The 24563-nt window shown below is 31.7% G+C and overlaps 1 protein-coding gene and 1 pseudogene across 1 annotated transcript; both read left to right on the forward strand.

Moving 5' to 3' along the window:
- The first annotated feature begins 1807 nt into the window (after positions 1–1807).
- On the forward strand, positions 1808–4987 carry LOC104900148 (hypothetical protein). The gene is made up of 3 exons (XM_010687504.2): positions 1808–2577; positions 2894–3061; positions 3164–4987. Exons 1-3 carry the CDS (start codon positions 2017–2019, stop codon positions 4895–4897), a joined length of 2463 nt encoding a protein of 820 aa, XP_010685806.1. The 5' UTR covers positions 1808–2016; the 3' UTR covers positions 4898–4987.
- A 14692-nt stretch (positions 4988–19679) lies between these two features.
- LOC130589582 (uncharacterized) lies at positions 19680–23316 on the forward strand (annotated as a pseudogene).
- Positions 23317–24563: the final 1247 nt, after the last annotated feature.

Consider the following 24563-nt stretch of genomic DNA (forward strand, 5'->3'; position numbering starts at 1 on the left):
GACATTTAAAAAAATGTTGACGTATCTTGTAGAATTATATAATAAATTCAAAAAGTATCATGAATAAACATATTTAATTTCTTTTTTACATGCTAAACAAATTAATTAGTTACAAATATACATAAAAAAAACGACAAACTAGATCTAAAATATACAAAAAGAAAAAACATGAATTGTTCAATAAAAAAAATGATATAAAAGGATACGTATAATAACTTTTTAAAATATTTTAGCATATAATAACTTTTTTAAAGGCTTTAAGTTATTAACTTTTTTTATATAAAATAATAATCGAGCCTGTTTACGAGCTTTTCGAGCCGAGCTTGCCCTAGTTCGACTTGGCTCGTTAAGGTCTTGAGCCTGTTTATGAGCTTTTCGAGCCGAGCTTGGCCTAGTTCGACTTGGCTCGTTAAGGTCTTGAGCCGAGCTACCACGTACCGAGCCTTGACCGAGCCGAGCTCAAACTGTTTACGAACAAGCCGAGCTTATTATCATCCCTACTTTCTTATCTGCAACTCTAAGCTTGTCTTACTCCTAAAATTAATGTATAAGGTATTTCTACATAGCATAACATACGCTGCTCTCCTACCCATCTACTTAATAATATGATATTTCCTAATTAAATGCTCATTACTCCCACATAATCACGCTAATCTCTATTGTTCTGAAACATTTTAAAATAGAAATGTTGCATGAGTACAAATTATTTAGAGACAACAAGATCAGTTATACTTATTCTGCTACAAGTTCATATTGTATTTTACCCGATCATGCAACTGATTTATTTTCCTAAGGTATCTTTAGGCATGCCGCATGCATGCTACAAAATATATTATGCAAAAGTTTGTGTGGAAGATGTTCAAAAGGCTAGATTCTAAGGCACTAGATCATCTCATGTCCAATAACTAGACATCTTCTTTAGATCACATAATCCCATTTAGAAGTAGCATATATGTTACCAGAAAATTCCATTAATGCAACATGGTGAATTATTCATTCATGTTAAAATCAACTTTTGAGACGATGCATTATTATTATTGGAGAGTAGAGGATCTGATCCTGTTCTTCGACCGTCAACTTCAATATTCAAAGGGTTGGATATGAAAATTTAGTACAAGTATTATATATTCGACTTACATCTATCCAAGTTGATGCTAATGAAAATAGAACCTTCAGTAGGCAATGGAAAACACAGTATAGTAATTTATGAGTCCTTCATATCAAAGATGTCTTGGCCTAGTGGTTAAGATTGAGGTACCATGAACGATAGGTAACAGGTTTGAATCCCCCTCACATTCTTTGTACTTTGTACTGCCTCCGTGGCTCATACGGACAAAAAATATATATATGATCCTTCCTGACAAAAAGCTAAACTTCATGTTATTATTCACCTTGTGGACTGGTAATAAATATGGTACTGTTCAAGTTGATGAAATTTGACTTTCTTAAAAGCACGTGAATATAATTTCAGGGAATAGAGTGATTTGATATTTCAAAGAATTAAATTGAAACAGTTTCATTTTATATGATATAGTAACATTATTTTTATATATTATATAAAAAAATAATCCGATAAATGTAAAATATGTAAATAATGCGCAAATTAAAATGAAACAAATTAATAACGTTGAGAGGGAGTAATAAAAAAAAAATAGAAAAATATGAAAAGTTGAAACTGGTCTTGTTAAGAAATAGCAGCAAAAGTGGGTCCCACCACAGAAATGTCACTATAGATTGTTTACCACTAAAAAGAGGTTATGCCTCACTACAAATACCCCTCTTCATTCCCCTGAAGTTCATTAATCCTTGGCCACTTCTCCTTACTGTTCTCTAACTCCTTGTCTTTCTTTATATTAGTCTCAATCAATAACTCAGAATATTTCTGAAGCTACAATAGTAACCAAATTATCACTCAGAATATTTCTGAAGCTACAATAGTAACCAAAGTATCATATTCTTGAGACAAAACTGGCTAGTAAGCTCATGATCTTAGCTTAATTATCATCAAATATAGCTATGAATAATACAACCATGTTCAACAGCGTGCAATGGATTCGAACTCGCGATTTTTGGAAATCGAGCCTAATAGCAGCTTCAAGAACAGCATTAGCTTGTGTTATAGTAGGATGCATTACTCTATATGGTCCAAACTCAGTAAAAAAACAAGTTACATTCCCTGCATTTTCTTATGTAGCTATGATACTTATTGTCACCAATGCCACCTTAGGCGACACCATTCGAGGCCTTTGGCTAGCGTTTTACGCGACGCTACAAACTGTTTGTCCGGCCATCTTGTGCCTTTGGATGATGGGCGGACCTACTAGCCTCTCTGTTGTATCGACATCCGTTGTGTTGGCTATTGCAGCTTTCTTTATTGCGTTCCCTCAATCAACTCATGCTGTGGCTAAGAGAATTGCTTTAGGCCAACTTGTGATTATTTATGTTATTGGTTATATCAATGCTCATCAACTTGATGCTGTCATGCATCCTATGCGTGTTGCTGCTAGTACTGCTGTTGGTGCTTTCGCTTGTTTTTTGGCCTTGTTGCTTCCATATCCTCACCTTGCTTCATCTCAGGTACATACTTCTTTCAATACTACTTCTAGTACTACTAGTTCTATTCTGTTTTTCAATGAAATATCATGTTTAGAATTCTTATAGACGCAAATTTATATGTGGATATGGATCGAATCCCATCTACATCACTGCCCTCATGTGCGGATTTTTACCTACCAAAAAAAAAATACAGGAGTATTATTTTGCACATGTATATACGTACCCTAATAGCTCAAATCATTTTTAAGCTGATTTTTTCGAATAATAGTAGAAGTTCTTTGAGATTTTTCAATTTGGGAGATTAATTAATTCTGTTTTCTTGTTGTATGTAATATAGGTGAAAGAAAACAGCAAATTATTTGCAGAGAACGCGTCAGAGAGGCTAAAGTTGTTTGTGAAAGCATTTTGTGCTGAAGATATTACAACTTCACAAGCATTGATCTCTCAAGCCAAAAGCTTAGCTGGTAAAGCTAGGAAATATCTTCAATGTATCAAATCCAAACAAGTAAGATAACCCTTTTCTATAATCAACTAATCATGTTAATCAATGAAAAAAGTGAAGAAAATCTGTAGGACTAACTTTTTCTATTGAATTTATTTTGAGCAGGAAAGCATGCATTGGGAGAGGTTTTTCATTCAGTATCTTAGAAACTATTGTAAGAATCCAGGGGATAGATTTCAAGAACTTGAGACACCATTAAGAGGGATGGAAATCGCGCTAATGAACGCGCGAGTTCCTGTTTCAATACTTGATCAACGGGTGAAAGATGGGATGGACATAACACAAGGAGAAATCAGCCAAAATCTATATCAACTTAGGAGTCATATGCCTTGTGAAACACTAACTTTCCCTGAATCAGGTGAAGGACAAGTTATGAACTTCCTTCAAAAACTTGAAACACTTCCATCAAATGAGTCAAATTTACCCTCTTATTTCTTCTTCTTTTGTATGAAACTATTACACTCTCAATCTAGAGCCATGACTATTCCTCAAAATTCACCAAAACTTGACCAAAAAACCTTAAAAAAACAACCATATGACAAGACTATAGAACACCAAAATGGGTTTTCTTTTAAATTGGTTTGGGCTAACTGGCCCACTTCACTCTTCAAGGAAAGACTTATCATTGCACTTAGATGCTCGCTATCGTTGGGCTTTGCCGTGTTATTTGGGCTTTATTATAGTAAGCCCAATGGGTTCTGGTCAGGCCTACCTGTAGCTGTGAGTTTTGCAGCAGCTAGAGAGGCTACTTTTAAGGTTGCCAATGTTAAGTTCCAAGGAACAGTTATTGGCAATGTATATGGAGTTTTAGGCTGTTTTATTTTCGAAAGATTTGTACAAATAAGGTTCATAGCACTTATACCTTGGTTCATTTTCACCAGTTTTCTTCAACAGAGCAAAATGTATGGGCAAGCAGGGGCAGTTTCTGCAGTTATTGGTGCAATTCTGATATTAGGCCGAAGAAATTTTGGTCCACCATCTGATTTTGCCATAGCAAGAATTGTGGAAACTTTCATTGGTTTATCTTGCTCAATTGTTATTGATCTATTGTTACATCCTACTAGAGGTGCAACACTAGGGAAAGTTCAACTAGCCAAAACACTCGGCGCGCTTCATGGCTCATTCATCTCCATTGATCTCTTTACAATGTCGAAAAACGAGCTACTTGTGAGCGCAAAAAACATCAAAGTTCAAGTCAAGGAGCTAGAAAAATATGTTGGTGAAGCTGAGGCAGAACCAAATTTTTGGTACTTGCCTTTTAATACTCCTTGTTACAAGAAGTTGATGGGTTCATTCTCAAATATGGGTGATCTCTTGCTTTTTGTGGCTAATGCTATTGGATTCCTAGAAGAGCAAATCCAAAGACTTGATGTGATTGGAATCAAGGATGAATTGGATAAGATTAATGGTGATGTTAAACATGTAGGAAAAATTATAGCCACTTTAATGAAATCCTTTCAAGAGACTACTTCTGTTAAGTCATTGTTAGTACTTGAAAAGGACTTCACTAAAAGTGGCAAAACATTTGATCTTGAGTTGGGAAAATCGACGAATTTCGCCTTGATGATTGTGGAAGATAAAGATGTGGAGAAGATCATAAGCTTGTACCTAGAGCATTTGAAGGATGTATTTGATAAAATTCAGTTTCCAGAGGATGAGGAAGAGATGAAGAGTCAGATTGTTATGAGTTTTAGTGCAATTGGATTTTGCTTAAGTTGTTTGATGAGGGAAACAAAAGAGATTGAGAAAGGAATCAAGGAACTTGTTCAGTGGGAAAATCCCACAAGTCATGTAAATCTTCATGAAATATCATGTAAAATTCATGCATTATACGATTAAATTTTACTAGAGAAAACTTTCCAAATCATGAAATAATGAAAGACTGATTATTATTGATATTGAAGTACATTCATATTTATCTTTATTCAATTCCTGATTCCTTTGATTTTTTCTTGTCTTACTCCTCTCACTTTCAGTTCTTTCTCATTTCTTTGTGTTTAAGCTCTTTTTTCCTTAAATTCATTGTTTCATTTGTCATAGAGATAATTTCTTAGGATGATTTATGTTAGCCGATCCCAAATCATTTTGGAACAGCGACCTTTCTGTTAATGTTATTCATATATTTTTATTTCCTTGGACTATAATGGGTACGAAAATAATATTATATTGTTAACCGTGTTAGGAGTATATTTATCACATGTTTCCTAAATAGAGTAGGATTGCAACACATGCTTAAATCAACTGGCTAGGGAGTTGTTCTAGCTTAACCAGAGGTCTCGGATTCGAGCCCTGCGGACGCAGCAGTGTGTTTTGGGGAGCTTTTCCTCAATTGGGACCTGACTCGGCTCAAGACTCTTGTACATAGATATACACAATTCAATGAATGAGAGGCAACACACATAACTTCACCTAAATTCATCTTGTCATGGTATCGGAGCAAGGCTAACAAATTTTTTTTCTCCACCCTACCGCATGGCAGGCGACGCTGGCGAACAGCCACCCCCACCACCGCCTAATACTCAGCCCTCTCACCCGAAATATGATTAATTAGAGTTTAACAAATGATGAGATAGGCATTGTTTTGAAACAACACACTTTGTAATTGTAGCTAGTTAATGTAGCCACTCTGTAGTACACTGTATGGTGGATTTGTAAGTGGCGTAATTGCTTTGTGTTTGATAGAAGGCATGAAATTCCTTTGAATTATGGAGCATTTATACAAGTTCGATATAATGAAGCTCGTAGAGGATGGGAGGAGACTACGGATCATCAAGGGAATTTTGTCTCAACTTGCTCGTTAAACTGCAAGCTGAGATTATGGCTCTTACAAAGGGAATTGATCTTGCACTTGAACTGCAAATCAAGAAACTGGAGATTCAACTTGATAGTGTGATTTGTGTGCAAATGCTGAACAATATAATGATCTAGTGGTCCCAGGAGACTACATCCATGATATCTTACATTGTTGTGCTATGCTGTTGAAGTCGGACTGGGAGGTGAAGGTCATAAATGTGTATCGAAAAGGAAACCGCGCGGCGGATTGGTTTGCCAATAAGAGAGTCGCTCAATCTACTAAACTCTCATTTGTAGATTATTTTCCTACTAGTTTGTCTAGAATTTAAGTGGGAGTTTTTTTTGGTCAGAAACAACTTTTTAAAAGTGTCATTTTGTGATAAACAACCTTATAATTTTTTTTTTTTGAAAAACAACCTTTAAACTCAATTTTTTTTAGATCAGACCTGGTGCCTATTTTCCGGCCTTGACTTTTTTTTTTTTACCCCCCTCCCCCTCTTTTATTTTACTTGGTATTAACTTTCCCTCCAATTTCCTTCTTATACCCCACCTTATTCCCTCTTCCAAACTTAACCACTTCTTCTCTCTTTTCCATATTAACCCCAAATTCGAAAATTTCCCAAAAAAATCCCTAAATCTTCTTTGGTGCATTTTAAGGTTCTTCAATTGGTAAGTTTATGATTTTTCATCCAATTAATTTCTTCTTGTTCATAACATTTAGGGTTATCTTTTCAATTGAATTATGGCTTATCTTATCAATTGAATTAGGACATTCCTTTGAACTTAATCTGCAATTTTCTTTGTTTTCGTGCTATGGTGAAATGCGGTTGTGGATTTGCAGTTGTATTTTACTTTCTGTAATTGTGAGTTTCATGTTTGTTAAAGTGTTTGCTTAAGTTAGGAGAGAAATGAACAGTTAAGAGAGAGAGAATTACTAAAGAAAAAGAGAAATAATTTACCGAAGAGAGAGAAATTACAGCAAGGATTTTTAAATTCTCTTACTTGTTGCTGCAGAGAAGCATTCAATTGCAGCCCAAACCTTCAATGCTTACACAGTTCCAAAGAGAGGAGAGAGAAAGATAGGGTGGGTTGGTTTTGAAATAGGGTAGGTTATATGAAGGAAATTGGAGGGAAAGTTAATATATACCAAGTAAAATAAAAGAGAGGGGGGTAAAAAAAAAGTCAAGGCCGGAAAATTCCAGTCAATGTCGGAAAATAGGCACCAGGTCTGATCTTACAAAAAAAAATGAGTTTAAAGGTTGTTTTTCACAAAAAACAATTTATAAGATTGTTTCTCACAAAATTGCACTTTTAAAAGGTTGTTTCTGACAAAAAACTCTTTAAGTGGAGTATGTTAGAGGGATGGCTTTACCACGTCAAGTTCCTCTGTATTCGTAGAGATGGCCAATAGTGCAGGCCAATCCAGCCCAATCCGCCTCTTGGACCGTGTGGGCTGAGCTCGCAAAAAGCCCGGTCCAGTCCAGCTCGAATCGTGAAATTGGTCGGTGGATCGTAGGCCAGATTTTTTGAGCTCAGCCCACGAAAAGCCGCTATTAAAACCGCCCAGCCCGATCCACGAAAGCGATCCAGCCCAACCCAAGTAATTATTCAACCAAATTGTGTATATTTTAATCGAATTGTATATATTTTAATCAAATTGCATATATTATAATTCAACCAAATTCAAAAATAATGAAATTATTCATTAATATTATATATATTTTAATTAATATTAAAGGTTTTATGTAACAATAATAATAATAATAATAATAATAAATAATAAACTTTGGAAAAAAAAAATCTCATGTCGGTCCGCTAGCCCGCTAGCACCACAAACCACCATAACCGCTTCTCGAACCATGAAAACCGGTAACAGACTGGTATGGACTAAGATTTTTCAGTTCATGGACCATTATCCCACCCAAACCGTAAATTTTACAGTCCAGTCCTGGACCGTGAAATCTCAGTTCAATCCACTAGGACCCACGGTCCAACTGGCACCAGCGGACATCTCTACTCCTTAGTTTTGTTTGTTTAGCTTACTCTTATTTTCTTTTTCTTTAGTCTGGTTTGCACCTCATTTGAATCAATAAGGAAAAATAACTTTTATCTATACTATTATCTAAAGCAGAAGACAAAAGGTGACGTGTCAAGCTCACATTAACCGAGCAATTCTAGAGCTTCTCACAATTAAACGCTCAATGAGAGTGTCCACGTGGCAATGCATGTTTTTTTGGCCGAAAAATTAATGAAAAATGCAAATAATTTCGGAAATTAAATGATTCATTTTTTAATTTAGGCAATTAATATCATGATCTCATAAGAGATTTCCGGAAATCAAGGATATTCCATTCATATAATATTGTGATTGAGAGTTATATATGGGTACAATTTCGTAATTCAAAATTCAATGTAATATTATTGTTGGCCGAATTTTTTTTTTGCCTTTTTTGAAAGTTTACGAATATTTTACTAATCAGCTAAATACGGGAAGTAATTTAAATTATCAATCAATCTTAAAAGATCCAATTCTATTACCAAAATTGGTTACTCCCAAAAAATCATTGCCTAATTTAAGCTAAATCAATGTAATAATTTTTCTATGTCCCGTAATTTCTTACCAATTGACAACAAATTTTTTTAAACGTGAATTTTGCCATCTTCCTTAATAAAAAGCAAATGTTGACGTATTTGTATATATGATTTGCTTTAATCGACCCAAATAGGAAAAAATTCCTTAAGTCTATTTTGCATGTCCATGATTTCAGCTAATTATAAACATTTCCACTAAATATGTATCGAAGCTTATTGCGTACGTTTTGGCATGAAATTATTATAAATAGGGTCAATTGAAATCCATTAATCATTCCTAGCCTTGCCGCACCACCACCAGGCACAATAAAATTGAAATGCTCGACCACGGTGGAAGAGGATAGAGGAAGTCCAGAAGTACCAGTAGCAATGTAACTGTAGATAGACCAAGAGGAAGAGGAAGAGGAAAGAGAAAATCCACGAGAACCACGTCAGTAGCATCAAGCATCATAGACCGAGGATAGAAAGAGGAAGCAAAGACATTAGTTGTAATTGTTATCCAAATTGATTCATAGGCGCCTATAATTGATCTTTATCAAATTTTACAAATTTATTACTACTCCTATGATAATAAGATAATCACGTGAGCCATGAGCTTTGCTATTCTTATATAGTATCCTTCTATATCTTTTCATATCATCTCTTTACTAAAGTATGTTTATACTACTTTTCTCTTTGTAAATTGTAATGGGTTTGAATAAATAGTTGATTCTTCCTATGAATTAATGGATTTTCTTGCTTTTTCAGTTTTGTTTTATGCTGTTTTTTCTTTGTTTGAGGGCATAGATTACACATGGGTGGGTGAAATCAGTTCTTTTGTGTGCAATGAAGGAGGAATCACAACTCTGATAGTGCTAAATTTGCCATAGATTACATATGGGTTTGTACTAATTTCTTCTTTTGTGTTGAGGCTTAGGAAAATGATGCAAAGATTGTCAACGTTTTCTTGAATTAGTCCAAATGATTGTGACAAAATATGAGCAAGTAGTTACAAGTAATTTTCATGCAAAAGAGCATCATAAAAAAGTGTGTTTGGGAAAAAGATTTTTGAGTCGTAGGGGAAAAAATGGATTTTTTTTTTTTAATGAATCAGTCCCAAGTGCAGGAGTTTGTTATCCAACAATAGTGATAGATGATAAGTTTGACTGAGCATGATTATTCATATAGGTAATAGGCTATATGCTCTAGCAACAAAATGATTTTAGTATTTATTTACTTATCTATCTATTTCGTATATTTTATTATGTTGGGGTGAAAATAAAAGTTTTCGCAATTAATTTATAGTATCCTGATTGAAATGGAGATTATCTAAGCAATGTGAGTTAAGTAGGTGTGTACAAATACATTTGATTCTAAATAATATAGATATAGATAAGTAGGATAATGTATAATAGGAGTGATTGGAATATTGCTATAAACGAGAGAGGTAAAAAAAAAAGTTAAGAAGAGTATGATTTGTAATCAAATAAATGTAATTATGTAGTAGCTCAGTATGGGCCTATACATTAATTATTTATATTATTATCTAAAGAAAAATCCTAAATCCTACGTGGCAAGCTCATATTAGCCAAACAATTTTAGAGCACAACCAAAGCAAGCCTATTAATACGGTATCCACATGGCATTATGTATATGGATTCTCGAAATTGTTATGTTTTGGGTAAAAAAAAAATGTTAATTGCATTAATTATGGTATAAATGAGGCAATTAATATCATGATCCCCGTATGGCCGTATCATGCTTATGTAAATCAATTACAATCGTTAAAATATGGAAATAAAATATGTGGATGCTTAAATCATGTACAAGTTGATCACCTAACTTAAAATCATTCCTAATTTGAAAAACATGATTTTAGGGATTGATTTTTGACACTTTATTATTTACGGTTTTCATATGATAAATAAAAAACCGAGTCATATATTAAGTTAACTTTTACGATTTATTTAGAGAAAATTTAGGGATTGATCAATTGATTTATGACGATTTATTAAAAACCGAGACACAATTTTACACTTTAGTATCATAATCAACATGCTCAAGCAAAAAGATGGTTATTTATCTAGAAAAATGAAATTTATACTCAATTGAGGAGAGAGAATGTAGTAGTTTATACTATGCCTTCATCTTCTTTTCTTGCATCAACAAATCTATTATCAATGTGCAAAAGGGAAGCCAGAGAGAAATGTGAGCAACTGGAGATGAACTGGTTGCATGATTGAGTCCCAGTATTGTGAATGGTAGTTTTAATTTATCTGATTCTCAAAGTAAAGGAATGGGTAGAGCAAAGACTTTCAAAATCAACTTTTTTTAAAAAAATGGTTAGTCGCATTTTACACTATAACTAGGTTTAAAAAATCAAAATATGATTTTTGGAATATGATGTTATATGACTATGCTCAATATTGTTTATTTTGCAAAACTTGCAGATACGATTTAAGCAAATTTGTCACAACGCTTTTTTTAAAAAAAATATCGTGAGCAGACGAAAATCATAGTTGTACAACATACAAGTCATAAGCCTATTCTAATTTTTCTGACAACAAGATCATAACATCTAAATCACATGTTATTAGTTTTGAAATTTAGATAAAATTGTTCTCATGAAGTTCTCAAAGTATAAAAACATTGACTATAGTTCATGATATTGATGGTAATATGTAAAAAGTATTTCATATTGCCAATTCAAAAGTATTGAACTAAAATTTATATATCAAGTCCAATTTACGAAAATTATAGTTGTACAACGTATAGGTCATAAGCCAGTTTTAATTATTCTTAATATAAGATCATAAAATATAAATCACAAGCTATTAGTTTTCAAATTTAGATGGAGTTGTTATTATAGAGTTCAAAAGTCCTTATACGATGGCTATAGTTAGTGACATTATTATGGCAATATGTAAAAACAATGTCCATTCACTTTTATTTCAAGGTCCATAATTTGAAAATTTTAATATAATTTTATCTTAATACTCCGTATGTGTTAAACATATTCTATAAGATATTCCTAAATCCATTAAATTTGTTAATGATATGTTACAAAAAATTGATGATCAAATGTGTGCATCCAAGATTCTGAATAAGCAAAGATAACAACATTAAAGAATAGAGTGCGTCATTTTTTCTTTAAATAAGTAAATAATCATGAATCCAACCGTTGATTTTCTATAGCTAACAACTCATGCTTTAGAAAACCTGTATATGGTTAATAGCAAATTAAAATTTACTTTAACAAACTTTTATGTATATATTATTTCTTATATTCTTAATTTTTATATTATCACTTTTGTAGATCAATGGGTTAAATATTTAAACCCTGATTTTAGGGAAAATAACATAAAGTAATCTTAAATTTATAAAATAATAAATTTTCTGTGCAATTTACATGGGTCTAAAATTAAAAGCATGGCTAGGACAGTGGCCAACCAAATATGGTGCAGCGACGGTGCAAGAAGGGAAGAGAGATGATGAACGAGACTGTCAAAAGTGGGAGCGAAAGTGGATGTATGGCTTAGTGTTATTTAATTTAGACTCTAAGGAAAGCAGTAGATAGAGCAAGGGCTATTTCAGTCAACTCTTTTTGGAGAAGAAAAGGTGTGACATGTGATCCGCCATGACATCAACTACATCAACCACTAACCACACGGGTTAGAAGTCAGTTTTAAAATATTCTAAATACATGATTATAATATTTTAAATCACAATTAATATTCATCACCATGATTTTAGGAGAAGCTTCTTATAATCTTCCATTCATATAACAGAAAACTTGCAGCCCATACCAAGAAAAACAGAGAGAATCGTCATCTTTGATTGCATTTGACCGCAGAAAATAAGAGTTTTTTTGTAGGGATATACTATGGTAATAGGGCATTTTGTGGGGATATACCTTACTATAGTTTTTTTGTCGGGATATACCAACCTAAATTTAAGTTTTGTTAAAAATACCAAAAACACTATTTCCGGCGAGAAAGTCAAATTTTCGGCCTTTGACTTAGTAGGAATTCGCGAGTGAGCCACAAAGTGACAGTGATGAAGTTGGAGAAAAATGAATGTAAGAGAAGCAATTGAATATCACACACTATACAAAGAGTAATTAAGCAAGTTAAAAGACGAAAATTGACTTTCTCGCCGAAAATAGTGTTTTTGGTTACTTTTAAACAAACTTAAATTTAAATTGGTATATCCCCACAAAAAAAATATTAGTGAGTATACCCTACAAAATATCCTATTATCCTGGTATATCCCTGCAAAAAACTCAGAAATAAAGATAAAATTTAGGGGTGATAATGTTTTGCAGAGTATGAGATGGAGAGATTAGTGTGGTTGTTGAACTTCAATTGCCAAATAATAATGTTAACACTTAGAATTAGATCAAATCATCGTACTCAAAACTATTATTCGGGCCTCAGTGTACAAATTGCAATTACAAGTGTACAAATGAAAATTACAAGTTTATATATAGGACTAATAAAATAATGTGGGTAATGGGTAGTGAGTGTACAGTCAAATCTATTACTCCTATTATTATTTGGGTAATGGGAGTCACGGGTAATCTCAATCGTACTTAAATCACAATTCATGGGTGTATAATAAGAGTAATTCGCAAATGTATTATAGAAGTAACTCACAAGTGTATCATACTCAATTAAATGTATACATTTTTTATAGAATGTACAAAGGGAGATGTTGTATATGAAATTGCAAGTGTTAGTACATAAAACTCATCATCTTACATAACTAAGTAGCTTGCTTTTGGATCTGTGCAAAATGAACGAACGAAAAAGTTTTATTTTATCAATTTGAAGTATCATGTGTTAAAATTCCAATTTATATGATGGTAAGTGCTAAGTGTAGGCCAATTAGTATTACTAATATTAAGTTGTATGTGGTAAAAATACTAAGTCGTGATTTTCCTTATTTTAACAAATTTTTAACAAAATAAATTACGACTTAATATTTGACACACACAACTTAACATGAGTAACATGTAATCTATGATATAACTATTTCATATAAATACTTTTCGATAAGTTTATATTTTAAAATATAAAAAAAATTCATACAAGTACTTTACGATACATTTCATATAAATTTAAGATTTTATAATACGTTCCTTGAAATATAAGTCCTTTTCGATATTCTAAAGGTTTTGTACAATTATAGAGATTGGCAGATTATGTAGATAAAGTAGGAGAGACATAAGAAATCATTTGGGACATTATATGTATTACATATGAACTCATAATAATTATTTTGAAGTCATGATAGAATAACGTATAAACAATCGAGTATAATTAAATTGGTATATTCTATACGATATTTCTATATATATGTATATATTTATCATATTTTCAGTAACAAAATGTAATAATATTTTAAAATTAGGAGCAAAATTGACAATAAATTGGCCTTAATTCATGTTAGGCATTAGGAAAGAAAATGGCTTTTTACTTATATGATCATAAACTAAATTTAACAAAAAAATAATATAATTATATTATTTTACACAAGATCTTGCCTATAGTACCTGAGATTTTAAAGTATCCAAAATTATGTTATAGTTTATACGATGACTAGAATGTAGCATATTAGTTAATAAAATATCCGAGAATCGAAACCTACTTAATGGGAGGATTATAGTGAGGAAGGATATATATACATACGAGGCATTGTTCAAGGCATGCTGCAAATCTAGGAGGATGCAAAGTCATGTGGCGGCCACAAATCAAAAATTGTTTCAGCATATTAGTGTGTTTTTCATCATTTTTTTTAAGTGCGTGTCATATCTTAGCAGAAAAAACTTTTTGCACTATTTTTTCATGAGAATAGGGGAATCATCATTAATAAAACGACATATTGCATCTACAACAATAACCCTTATATTAAAGATAATATAAAACATCAATTTGAATGTTTTAAACCAAACTACTAATATAGATGGTTGAACGCTATCGTCATATGGTAATATTCCATATAGTTCTTTTTTGAGAAGAGAAGGGGAGCAGGGGAAGGAGTAAGTTCGAACCAAGCAAAGGATGAGCCAAAACTGAGCAAGTGGGAAAGGAGATTCACAAAAAATAAAAGAATAAAAGCATCTAAAAGAACAAATTAAGTGTCATATAATTTTATTGAGCCATTAAATAGGTTTCTTATCTTTTGAAAAAAATATGTTTTTTTAAGTCATTGGATCAATTTTTGAAGACCTGTCCCATAATTTGTAATATTTCTAAATAATTCATAGTGGTAATTACTAAAAGTAAACAATCATAGTTTCGATTATTGTGGTCAATTTCCCTATAATATTTTATTTTTTTTAATTGCCAAACCATAATAATTCGAAAATAGTTGAAATTTAGAATCATATACATGCTTTGTAATTGCTTCATATTTTGTTTAATATGTCAACCTGTATTTTTTAAAAGTAAATATAGGTTACTATGACATCATATTTCAAATAAAGTTTTTAATACATAATTATTATTAGCATTAGATATATTATGATCTTGAGTTATTTTAAGGTAATTTTTTAAAATATACTCCCTCTGTTTTTTTTATCTTTCTCACTTGGAATCTTGACACTATTCATGCATAGAGAGAATCTTCTCAAATTGTTCATTGAAATTTGTCTATACATATTTGCTTCTAATATATCATTTAATATTTGTGGTTATGTGAAATATAACATTTTTTTGGTGTTTTGCAGATAATGTTAGTCAAGAGCAAGAACTACATTTTCATTCTCAAATAAGTCACATAAGTTGTATTACTCAAAGAACTCCTTTATGCGACATATCTAATGATATTTTTATTCCATAATATTCCCATTATAATGTTAAAATAGTTAAAAGCTCATGAATGTAGTTATTTTTTTGTACTACTCTATATGTAATTATATATGACATACAATATGTTATGGTAATAATAGATGTCATATTTGTTTGTGTATTCTTTTTTTGAAAACTAATAGAAACAACATTTTTATCAATTTACTATAAATAAAAAAAATTAATTTTGCTTCATATATTCGTTTGGTCGTATGGAATAACATTTTAATACATATCATTAACAATTGGTTCACATAATTTAATAAGTTAGGATTTGAAAATGAAAGTTAATCTAATTACAACGAGCACTATACATATGGTGCATAAAAATACAAGAATAAAGAAATTAATACCTTACAATGTATTTTCTTGAAGTCTAATAAATCTCCTTTGCAACATACTGACATGCAACCCAGTTTTTAATTTTAACTACATAATTGCAAAATTCGTTTTAATAAATATTATAATCAACCTTCGTTAAATATATATTTATGTACATAAATACAAAATGTTAAAAATAAGAATTTACCTGAAATTCAATTCAGCTCAACCGAATATAAAATATACCAATTGATTGTTGATATTCCACCAACATCTATATATTTAAAACCAATAAAATCATATTATTGAATAGTACACTATTTTACATTTAAATTATAATTTTAAAAAACAGTAGGACTTTATTTATTATTTTCATTATGTTGAAGATAATATTTTAATTTTAAAGAAATATTAGCATGAAATCTAAATACTCAATTTCATTTGTAATAATAACCAATAATATTAATAATTATAATGAAAAAATTATGTAATTATAAATTCATCATGTATAATTATATGTTCGTACGAAAAAAATTGTATATGCAAAATCTTTTGTTCAGTTTCTATTAAACTTATGATGAATCGACCCATAATTCACCAAATTTTTACATGCTAATCAATATAACAATATAATTTATTGTAGTTATTCATATCTTTTTAAGATCTCTCAATAAAAAGTAAAAACTGCATATAAATATAATACAAACTGTATATACATAAACGAAAAAAAAACATGTTAAATTAACAAAAATAGTTGTTTCTTACCTTAATTTTCAATAAACATTAATATGCAATCTAACTACTCAATCATATTTTTATTAATAACCAGTAATATGAATTATTATAATTAAAGAAAAATTTAAATTATAGATTTATCATGTATACTATTATCGGAAGAAAAAAAATTATAAACGAAATAATTGTCTCACTTACTATTAAACTTTTTAACTTAAATTCACCCATTATTCATCATAATTTTTACATGCAAATGAAATTTCGAATATTCATTATTGTATTTATTCATATTTTTATAAGCAAAAGCAAAAAAAATATAAAACTACATATCCACATAACATACACCATATAAAAAAACGAAAAAAAAAGAAAATTAAAACTTACCAAAAATCTTTTTTACATATTGAATATGTTGAGATGATGACATGCAACTACATTTTGCAAGTAATTCGCCCATAACTAATCAACATTTGAGAAATTCCCGAATTAAAACTTTGAAAAAATGGAAATATGTAGAATTTCCATATTATTTTCTACCGAGAGATTGCGAACAAAAAATATGATTTTTTGTTGTGTTCTCATGTTTGATGTTGATTTTGTGTATTTGATTTTGAGAATAGAAAATTTGTAGGACAAAATCGTGAGAAATGAAGAAAGTTTTTTGGAAATTTTTAGAGTAGATGAAGAGATTTGTGAAGAATTATGAGAGAGTTAGAGAGATAGAGAATAAAGAAGTTTGTCATTAGTTTAGTAATGAAATGAAGTAAATAAGGAATGCATGTGAATCATCACAATATAATAACAAAGGTTGCTTATAAATGTTGTCTTGACCGAAATATAATCACTACATGTTGCTTATAATTTGATATTTTGTACATAATCAAATGGTATGTTATTAATGTTATTCTATGTTTTTTAAAAGAAAACAAATAATATATAGGTTAATTTCATGAAAGCAGTCTATTTTAATGTCAATAAACATGAATTTTAAGAAGACTTTATATGTAAACATATTATCTTTAACCCTCTCAATATTAATTTATTTGTGATACTATGATTACATCAGATATAGTCATAATAAAATATTATTATTCTAAATTTAATTAATTATATATTCACAAATTATCGTTTTTTTGGTTTTCATTTGGCAATTATATTGTCTTTATATAACTTCACTTTTTGTATTGTATTGTTTTTGTTTGTTTGCAGTATCCTCAAGATCTCTAAATCAAGTTGTATCAAAACAAATTGAACAACGATGTGCAAGGCAAAAAAGAAAACTAATATTATCCAAAGACGTGAAAAAGTTTCGGCCAATTTAGGGACGCAACAATGCGTATTTAATTCCAATATTTTTTGTCGTTCATTGAACGGTATAGATGTGTACTATAGAGGCTATTATTATACGAAATATTATCTATGTTAAATATAAACTTATTTTATCTTTTCGTATTATATTCAGATGGATTCGTTGTTAATTCACCGTCAATAAGCACAATATTTAATGATTCAAGTATTATTTGTACTACAACATTGGGGCGTATAGGTAAATATATATATGATAAATTCCCTTTATATGGTAATTAAATTTTAATGTTGATATTAAGATAATTAATATACAAATTTTTATTTTTCTAGATTTGCAATCATCATCTTCTAATTCGTCTTTTGAGGCACCGCTAAACACAGTTATTGCTAACAATAATCCTACCAGCATTGTTATAACGGTATACGCTTTACATACATTCGATATGTAATTATTATTATTTATATTAAACGATTAAATAAAATTAATATGCAAAATCCATGAAGATATTTATTTGACATTTACTTTAGCCACACAATCTCCTTCTGATATTGCCAGAAGTAACAGAAAGCAAATTATGTTAGAAAAAAGAGCTCGAGGTATGCATTCTCTACTATTCAATGAACTGATTGTATTCGATAATTACATCGATTTTTTTTATATTAACTAAAACGCAATAATTAATAGGCAGCTCTATGATTTCTGGAGACATGTTGGAATTGGCACAATCTCATAGTAATGTTAGATCTAAGAGACATGTGGTTCGAAGTTCAAATATCCTTAAATCAGTTACACGGAGAATTATAAATGGTATTAATTTTATTTTACTTATTAAATACAAGTATCTAATATTTGAAGTACTTTTCACATCGTATCTAAAATGTATTGTTTTTATGACTGTTATATAAAGATGAAAATATTGAATCAAGTTCTCATGACCAATCAAATACTACCGTTCAAGATGAATGTGTTACAGAAGACGATAGTGACAACGACGTCAATTATATGGATATCGTTACAGGTTGGCATATAATTTGTAATAACTATTGCATATCATGCGAAATGTCGTACTATTATTATATATTTATTGTGTTTTCTTCTTATTATGTTTATATTGCATTTTATTACTGATTTTTTTTTTCCAGAGAGCTACTCAGATTTAGGAGACCCAACATATGTATGTGAGTTTTGTGGCGCGGAAATGTGGTTTAATGAGAGAGTAACAAGAAAACCAAAAACATCAAGCCAAAGTTTTCTTGTGTTGCATGCAAGGGAAGGTTCAGTTACCTCTGCTAAAACATCCACCTCAAATTATTTATGATCTATTGAAGAAAAACATAATAGAAGCAACCATTTTCTTGAAATATAAGAGGATATAATATGATGTATTCGTTTACATCAATGGGTGGAAGGATTATTGCACCTACAACTAAAGGTCGAGGTCCATATAATTACAAATTGGTGGTCAAAATCATCACTTAATAGGTACTTTATTGCCTGCTGATGGTGCACGACCAAAGTTTTCTCAGCTTTACATATATGATACTGAGGATGAAATAAAGAACAGGAAAACAGCTGCAAGGTACAACATAGTAAATGGATTTAAGTATCATTGTAACTTTAATTGTTTAATTTATATTCCTTTTCAAATCCTAACTTATTTAATTATGTCTTACCAGTACATCAAACCCAGACAAGTTTGAAGATCGCTTAGTGCAGAATTACAAGATATGTTAGATCATAATAACCCTTTAGCTCATAATTTTAGAATGGCTAGGGATAGGTTTGCATCTAACACGTGTGAGAATTTGAAATTAAAACTTATCGGCAAAAGAGAGTCTGATGGAAGAACTTACAATTTGCCAACAACATCAGAAGTAGCTGCACTTATCGTAGGAGATATTGATAGTGCCGACAAAAGAGATATAATTATCGAAAGAAGGGTGGAAAGCTACAACAAATTTCCGAACTTCATCCTTCTTACCTCGCTATGCAATATCCACTATTATTTCCATACGGAGAAGATGGATTTAGAACAGATATTATGCACAGGGATAAGACTCCATCAGACGGTTCAACAGGAAAGAGGTTTAAACTCACAATGCGTGAGTTTTTTGCATACAGAATACAAGACCGAGCTCTGGAGGCGGCAACAATACTATTATCTCAGAGGTTGTTACAACAATTCTTAGTAGATGCTTACACAATGATTGAAGCTGAAAGGTTGTCTTTTCTTAGACACAACCAACAAAGCTTGAGAGCTCGCAATGTCAAGAATTTAAGAGGTGCTGTCGAAGAGGTGAAACAGAGGGATCTTCGACTGGAAGTCGTATAGTATTGCCATCTTCCTTCACAGGAGGACATAGTTATATGAGAGAAAACTATCAAGATGCGATGGCTATTTGCAGATGGTATGGTTATCCAGATTTATTCATAACATTTACGTGTAATCCTAAGTGGCCTGAGATTACTAGATTTGTAAAAAAAAGAGGCCTAAGGCCAGAGGATAGGCCAGACATCATATGTCGAGTTTTTAAGATGAAACTAGACCAGTGGTGAAAGATCTGAAAGATGCAAAATATTTGGCAGGGTTAGGGCTGGTATGTTAGACATCGTCCTTATTCTATTATATTATTATTATTTTTATTATATGTTATTTTTAATTGGATTGCTATCGTTATTATTTTATTTAACTTGAATATCAAAACTATTTTGTTGTCTGCTTATTTTCAGTGGTTTATACAGTTGAATTCCAAAAGCGTGGTTTGCCGCAGCTCATATTTTGTTGTTCATGCATCAGGGAGACAAATACCCTGTTGCTTCAGATATTGATAAGATTATTTGTGCTGAGTTGCCTGATAAATCTGAAGATCCAGAACTATATCAAGCAGTAAGCGAGTACATGATGCACGGTCCATGTGGCTCAGCAAATACAAATGCTCCGTGTATGATTGACAAGCAATGCAGTAAGCATTTTCCCAAGAGGTTAATGAGGCAACTAAGGTAGATGATGAAGGATATCCAGTGTACAGACGAAGAGATAATGGATCTATAGTTGAGAAGAGTGGGGTTCACCTTGATAATCGGTATGTTGTTCCGTATAATGCTGAATTGCTTCGTAAATATCAAGGACACATAAACTTGAATGGTGTAACAATCTAGATCAATTAAATATTTGTTCAAATATATAAACAAGGGATATGATAGGGTCAGCTGCGGCTTATCAAGATAAACAGAAAGAAGGTGAAGCTAAAGAAATAGATGAAATAAAGATGTACTATGATTGCCGATATATTTCGGCGTGTGAAGCAATTTGGAGGATTTTTGGATTCAACATACATTATCGAACCCCTGCTGTTGAAAGATTAAGTTTTCATCTACCGGGAGAACAAACCGTTTTGTTTAACGACCATGCGGATTGGAATCGTACTAGACAGACCTCATATTGACAATACGAAATTCCTAGCTTGGATGCAATGTAACCAAAAATATGAAGAAGCTAGGGAGCTTACTTATGTGGAGTTCCCTACAAAATTTGTTTGGAAACAGGCACAGAGAGAGTGGACCAAGATCTAAGGTGTCACAATAGGACGAATCTACCATGTCTCACCGGATCTGGAGAGAAGTTCTACCTTAGAACTTTATTAATTTTGTAAAAGGCGGACATGCTACGAAGACATTAGAACGGTTGATGGTGTAGTGTATCCTACATTCAAGGAAGCTTGCTAGCAAGGGGTTTACTTGATGATGACAAGGAATATGTCGATGCAATAACAGAAGCAAGTTTTAGAGAATCAGGGTATTATCTAAGACATTTGTTCTCTATGTTACTATTATCTGGTAGCATGTCGAAGCCGGAGGAAGTTTGGCATAAGACATGGCAGTTATTATCTGATGACATACTTTACAAGCAGCGTTGTCTTCAAAAAAATAAAGGTAAATAACTACGAAAAATTTTTTAGTCAAAAACCATACTTTTTAGCAATTTGCATTCTTAATATAGGTTACTGTTTTGTTTATATGTTTCACAGACCTGCATTTAACCGATGATCAAATCGAATCTTTTGCATTGGCTGAGATTGAAACCATGCTCCAAAGTAATGGTAGCAGCTTGCGTAGATTCAGTGAAATATCGTTTCCTGATGAACTAATCATGTTTGAAGGACAAAACAAGCTTATAGCAGATGAGCTTTCATATGACATTGAGGAAATGACCGTGGAACACGACAAATTGTATAAAGGTTTAACTGATGAGCAGTCGATGATTTATCGAGAAGTATTGGATGTGTCTCGAGTGAAGAAGGAGGTCTATTTTTCGTTTACGGCTATGGAGGACGGGTAAAACATATGTTTGGAAAACATTATGTGCTGCAATAAGAAAGAAGGGCGAAATTGTATTGCCAGTAGCTTCGAGTGGAATTGTTCTTCTCCTCCTTCCACGTGGAAGAACAGCTCATTCTAGATTTGGTATCCCTTTGAATGTAAATGAAAATTCTACTTGCGCCGGAATTCCCTGGGTCGGAGTTAGCTGATCTTCTCATTAAGACAAAACTTATCATTTGGGATGAAGCTCCGATGATGCATAAGTATTGTTTTGAAGCACTTGATAGAAGTTTGAGGGACATAATGAGGTCTGTTGATAGGGATAACTTGCATCGACCATTTGGAGGTAAAGTGGTAGTATCCGTGGTGATCTCAGCAGATATTACCAGTTGTACCAAAGGGAAGTAGGCAGGATATCGTGTTCGCCACCGTTAATTCGTCTTACTTATGGGATTCGTGTAAGGTCTCTTAGACTTACTCGCAATATGAGATTACAATCAGTTCCTCAAAATCTTCTGTTGATGAATTGCGAGAATTCTCAGAGTGGATACTAAGCGCTGGAGATGAAAATGTTGGCGGTCCTAATGATGGTGAAGCCGTCATCGAGATTGCAAAAGATATCCTTATAGATCCCGGGGCCGATCCGATTTTAGCAATTGTTGAAAGCACGTATCCAGACCTACAGGAACATATTTGGGAAGCTAAATATTTCCAAGAAAGAGCTATTTTGGCTCCAACAAATGAGATAGTGGAGATCGTAAATGATAATGTTCTATCTACTATTCCAGGAGAAGAGAAAGTCTATTTGAGTTCGGATGCTATAAGCAAAGAGGAAGGAAACTTTGGAGTCCACGAAATATACTCCACTGAATTCCTCAATACAATAAAATGCTCTGGTCTCCCAAATCATAGCATACGATTAAAGGTTGGTGCGCCCGTTATGCTTCTACGTAATATTGATAAAACATCTGGATTATGTAATGGCACGAGGTTAGTCGTCAATCATTTAGGTAATCGTGTTATTAAAGCTACTGTTATTTCTGGAAGTAATGTGGGTGCAAAAGTTTTTATCCCAAGAATGACATTGACGCCGTCGGACTCCACCAAGTTTCCTATCAGATTTCAGAGACGTCAATTTCCTTTAATGGTTTGTTTTGCTATGACTATAAATAAAAGTCAAGGACAATCTTTGTCTCATGTAGGCCTGTATCTCCCGAGACCTATTTTTAGCCACGGCTAATTTTATGTTGCTGTTTCCAGAGTTACGAGCAAAAAAGGTCTGAAGATACTTCCTTTTGACAAAGAACACGGAGTGCGTACAAGTACAACAAACGTAGTTTACAAGGAAGTGTTTTCAAACATATAGATTGCGTTACAAAAAATCATTTCTGTAAATAACAATTTGATGCCTTCATATATGATTAGTTAAATATGTTACGTTATTTTGATTATTTTTATTGATCATTAGTTATGCTATCAAGCAATTAATACTCCCGTGCATCATGCACGGGTCCTAAAACTAGTAGTTAAACTACACTTATAGCATTATGTTTGGTTGGCGGGAATTCCTTTATGTTGACATTTATCTTTCGAGACATTAATAAGAGTATTCATAACTTCACACATGAATTAAAGTTGTAAAAATTATTTCATAAGTTTGTCTTAATGAGTATTTTAATAAAAAATTATAATAATAAAATGTTAGAACTCGATCACAAATATTATACACGTCTTATGTAAAGAGATGAACGGATAGTAATACCAAAATGACCTAAACGTATCTAAGTCTTTAATAAAAAAGTTTCAATACTCAAGTTGTAGCTTATTTAGATTTTATGCTAAAAAGGTAAGGAAAATGAAAGTATCAAGATATCCTTCTCTTGAGAAGAATTAAGAATTAATTCATAATGCGTCACCCGGATTATGTCCCGAATAATTATAACTTTCGTATATTAATATTTTACTTTAAAATTATAACACTAAAACTACTTACTTTAGTGGTTAATACTTTAGTATGTAAACTTATAGTTATGAGATCATATCTCAAGTACCATGTATTTTCTAATTTTTTACTTTATGTAAAGTACATGTAGCAAATACTCTAAAAAATAGCGTCATGTGACACAATTCGTTGTTTACAAACGTCATTTAAAATATATTAACCAACTCAGTTTAACATTCACGCTTATTAGATTATTTAAATTTGTATGGGAATTTATATAGATTGTATGTTTGGGCATTAAGAAGTACCCTTGTTAAGTTATTGTGATTCAAACAACTTCTTCCAATAAGCATGCGCGGGACAATATTAATAAAGAAGACAAGCCCACGAGGACATGAACCATGCACGAGGGCTAAAATAGTTGTACACGCAGTCTGCAGATACGGGCCATACAGCAGCATATATCAAATTTAAACTATATAGATGAACGACACTATCAACTTACTCTTCCTAGAGTTATAAGTTTAGGTTAAAAGAACATATATATTAAATAATTAATAGACGATAATTTAAAAATAACACGTATTTTAAGGACCCATTTTATAACGAGGATTTGTTAGATATAACAGTTTGGTAAGAGTTTGAATTTTTTAGATCCAATGG

Source organism: Beta vulgaris, chromosome 7, assembly GCF_026745355.1.
Source record: "Beta vulgaris subsp. vulgaris cultivar EL10 chromosome 7, EL10.2, whole genome shotgun sequence".
In the NCBI taxonomy this organism is placed as follows: domain Eukaryota; kingdom Viridiplantae; phylum Streptophyta; class Magnoliopsida; order Caryophyllales; family Amaranthaceae; genus Beta; species Beta vulgaris.

Bases quoted from the DNA above. Each gene is read 5' to 3' on its own strand.
- LOC104900148 (XM_010687504.2), top strand. From the start codon at position 2,017: ATGAATAATACAACCATGTTCAACAGCGTGCAATGGATTCGAACTCGC. The intron at 2,578-2,893 runs GTACATACTTCT...TATGTAATATAG, and splicing joins CTCACCTTGCTTCATCTCAG to GTGAAAGAAAACAGCAAATT. The intron at 3,062-3,163 runs GTAAGATAACCC...TATTTTGAGCAG, and splicing joins AATGTATCAAATCCAAACAA to GAAAGCATGCATTGGGAGAG.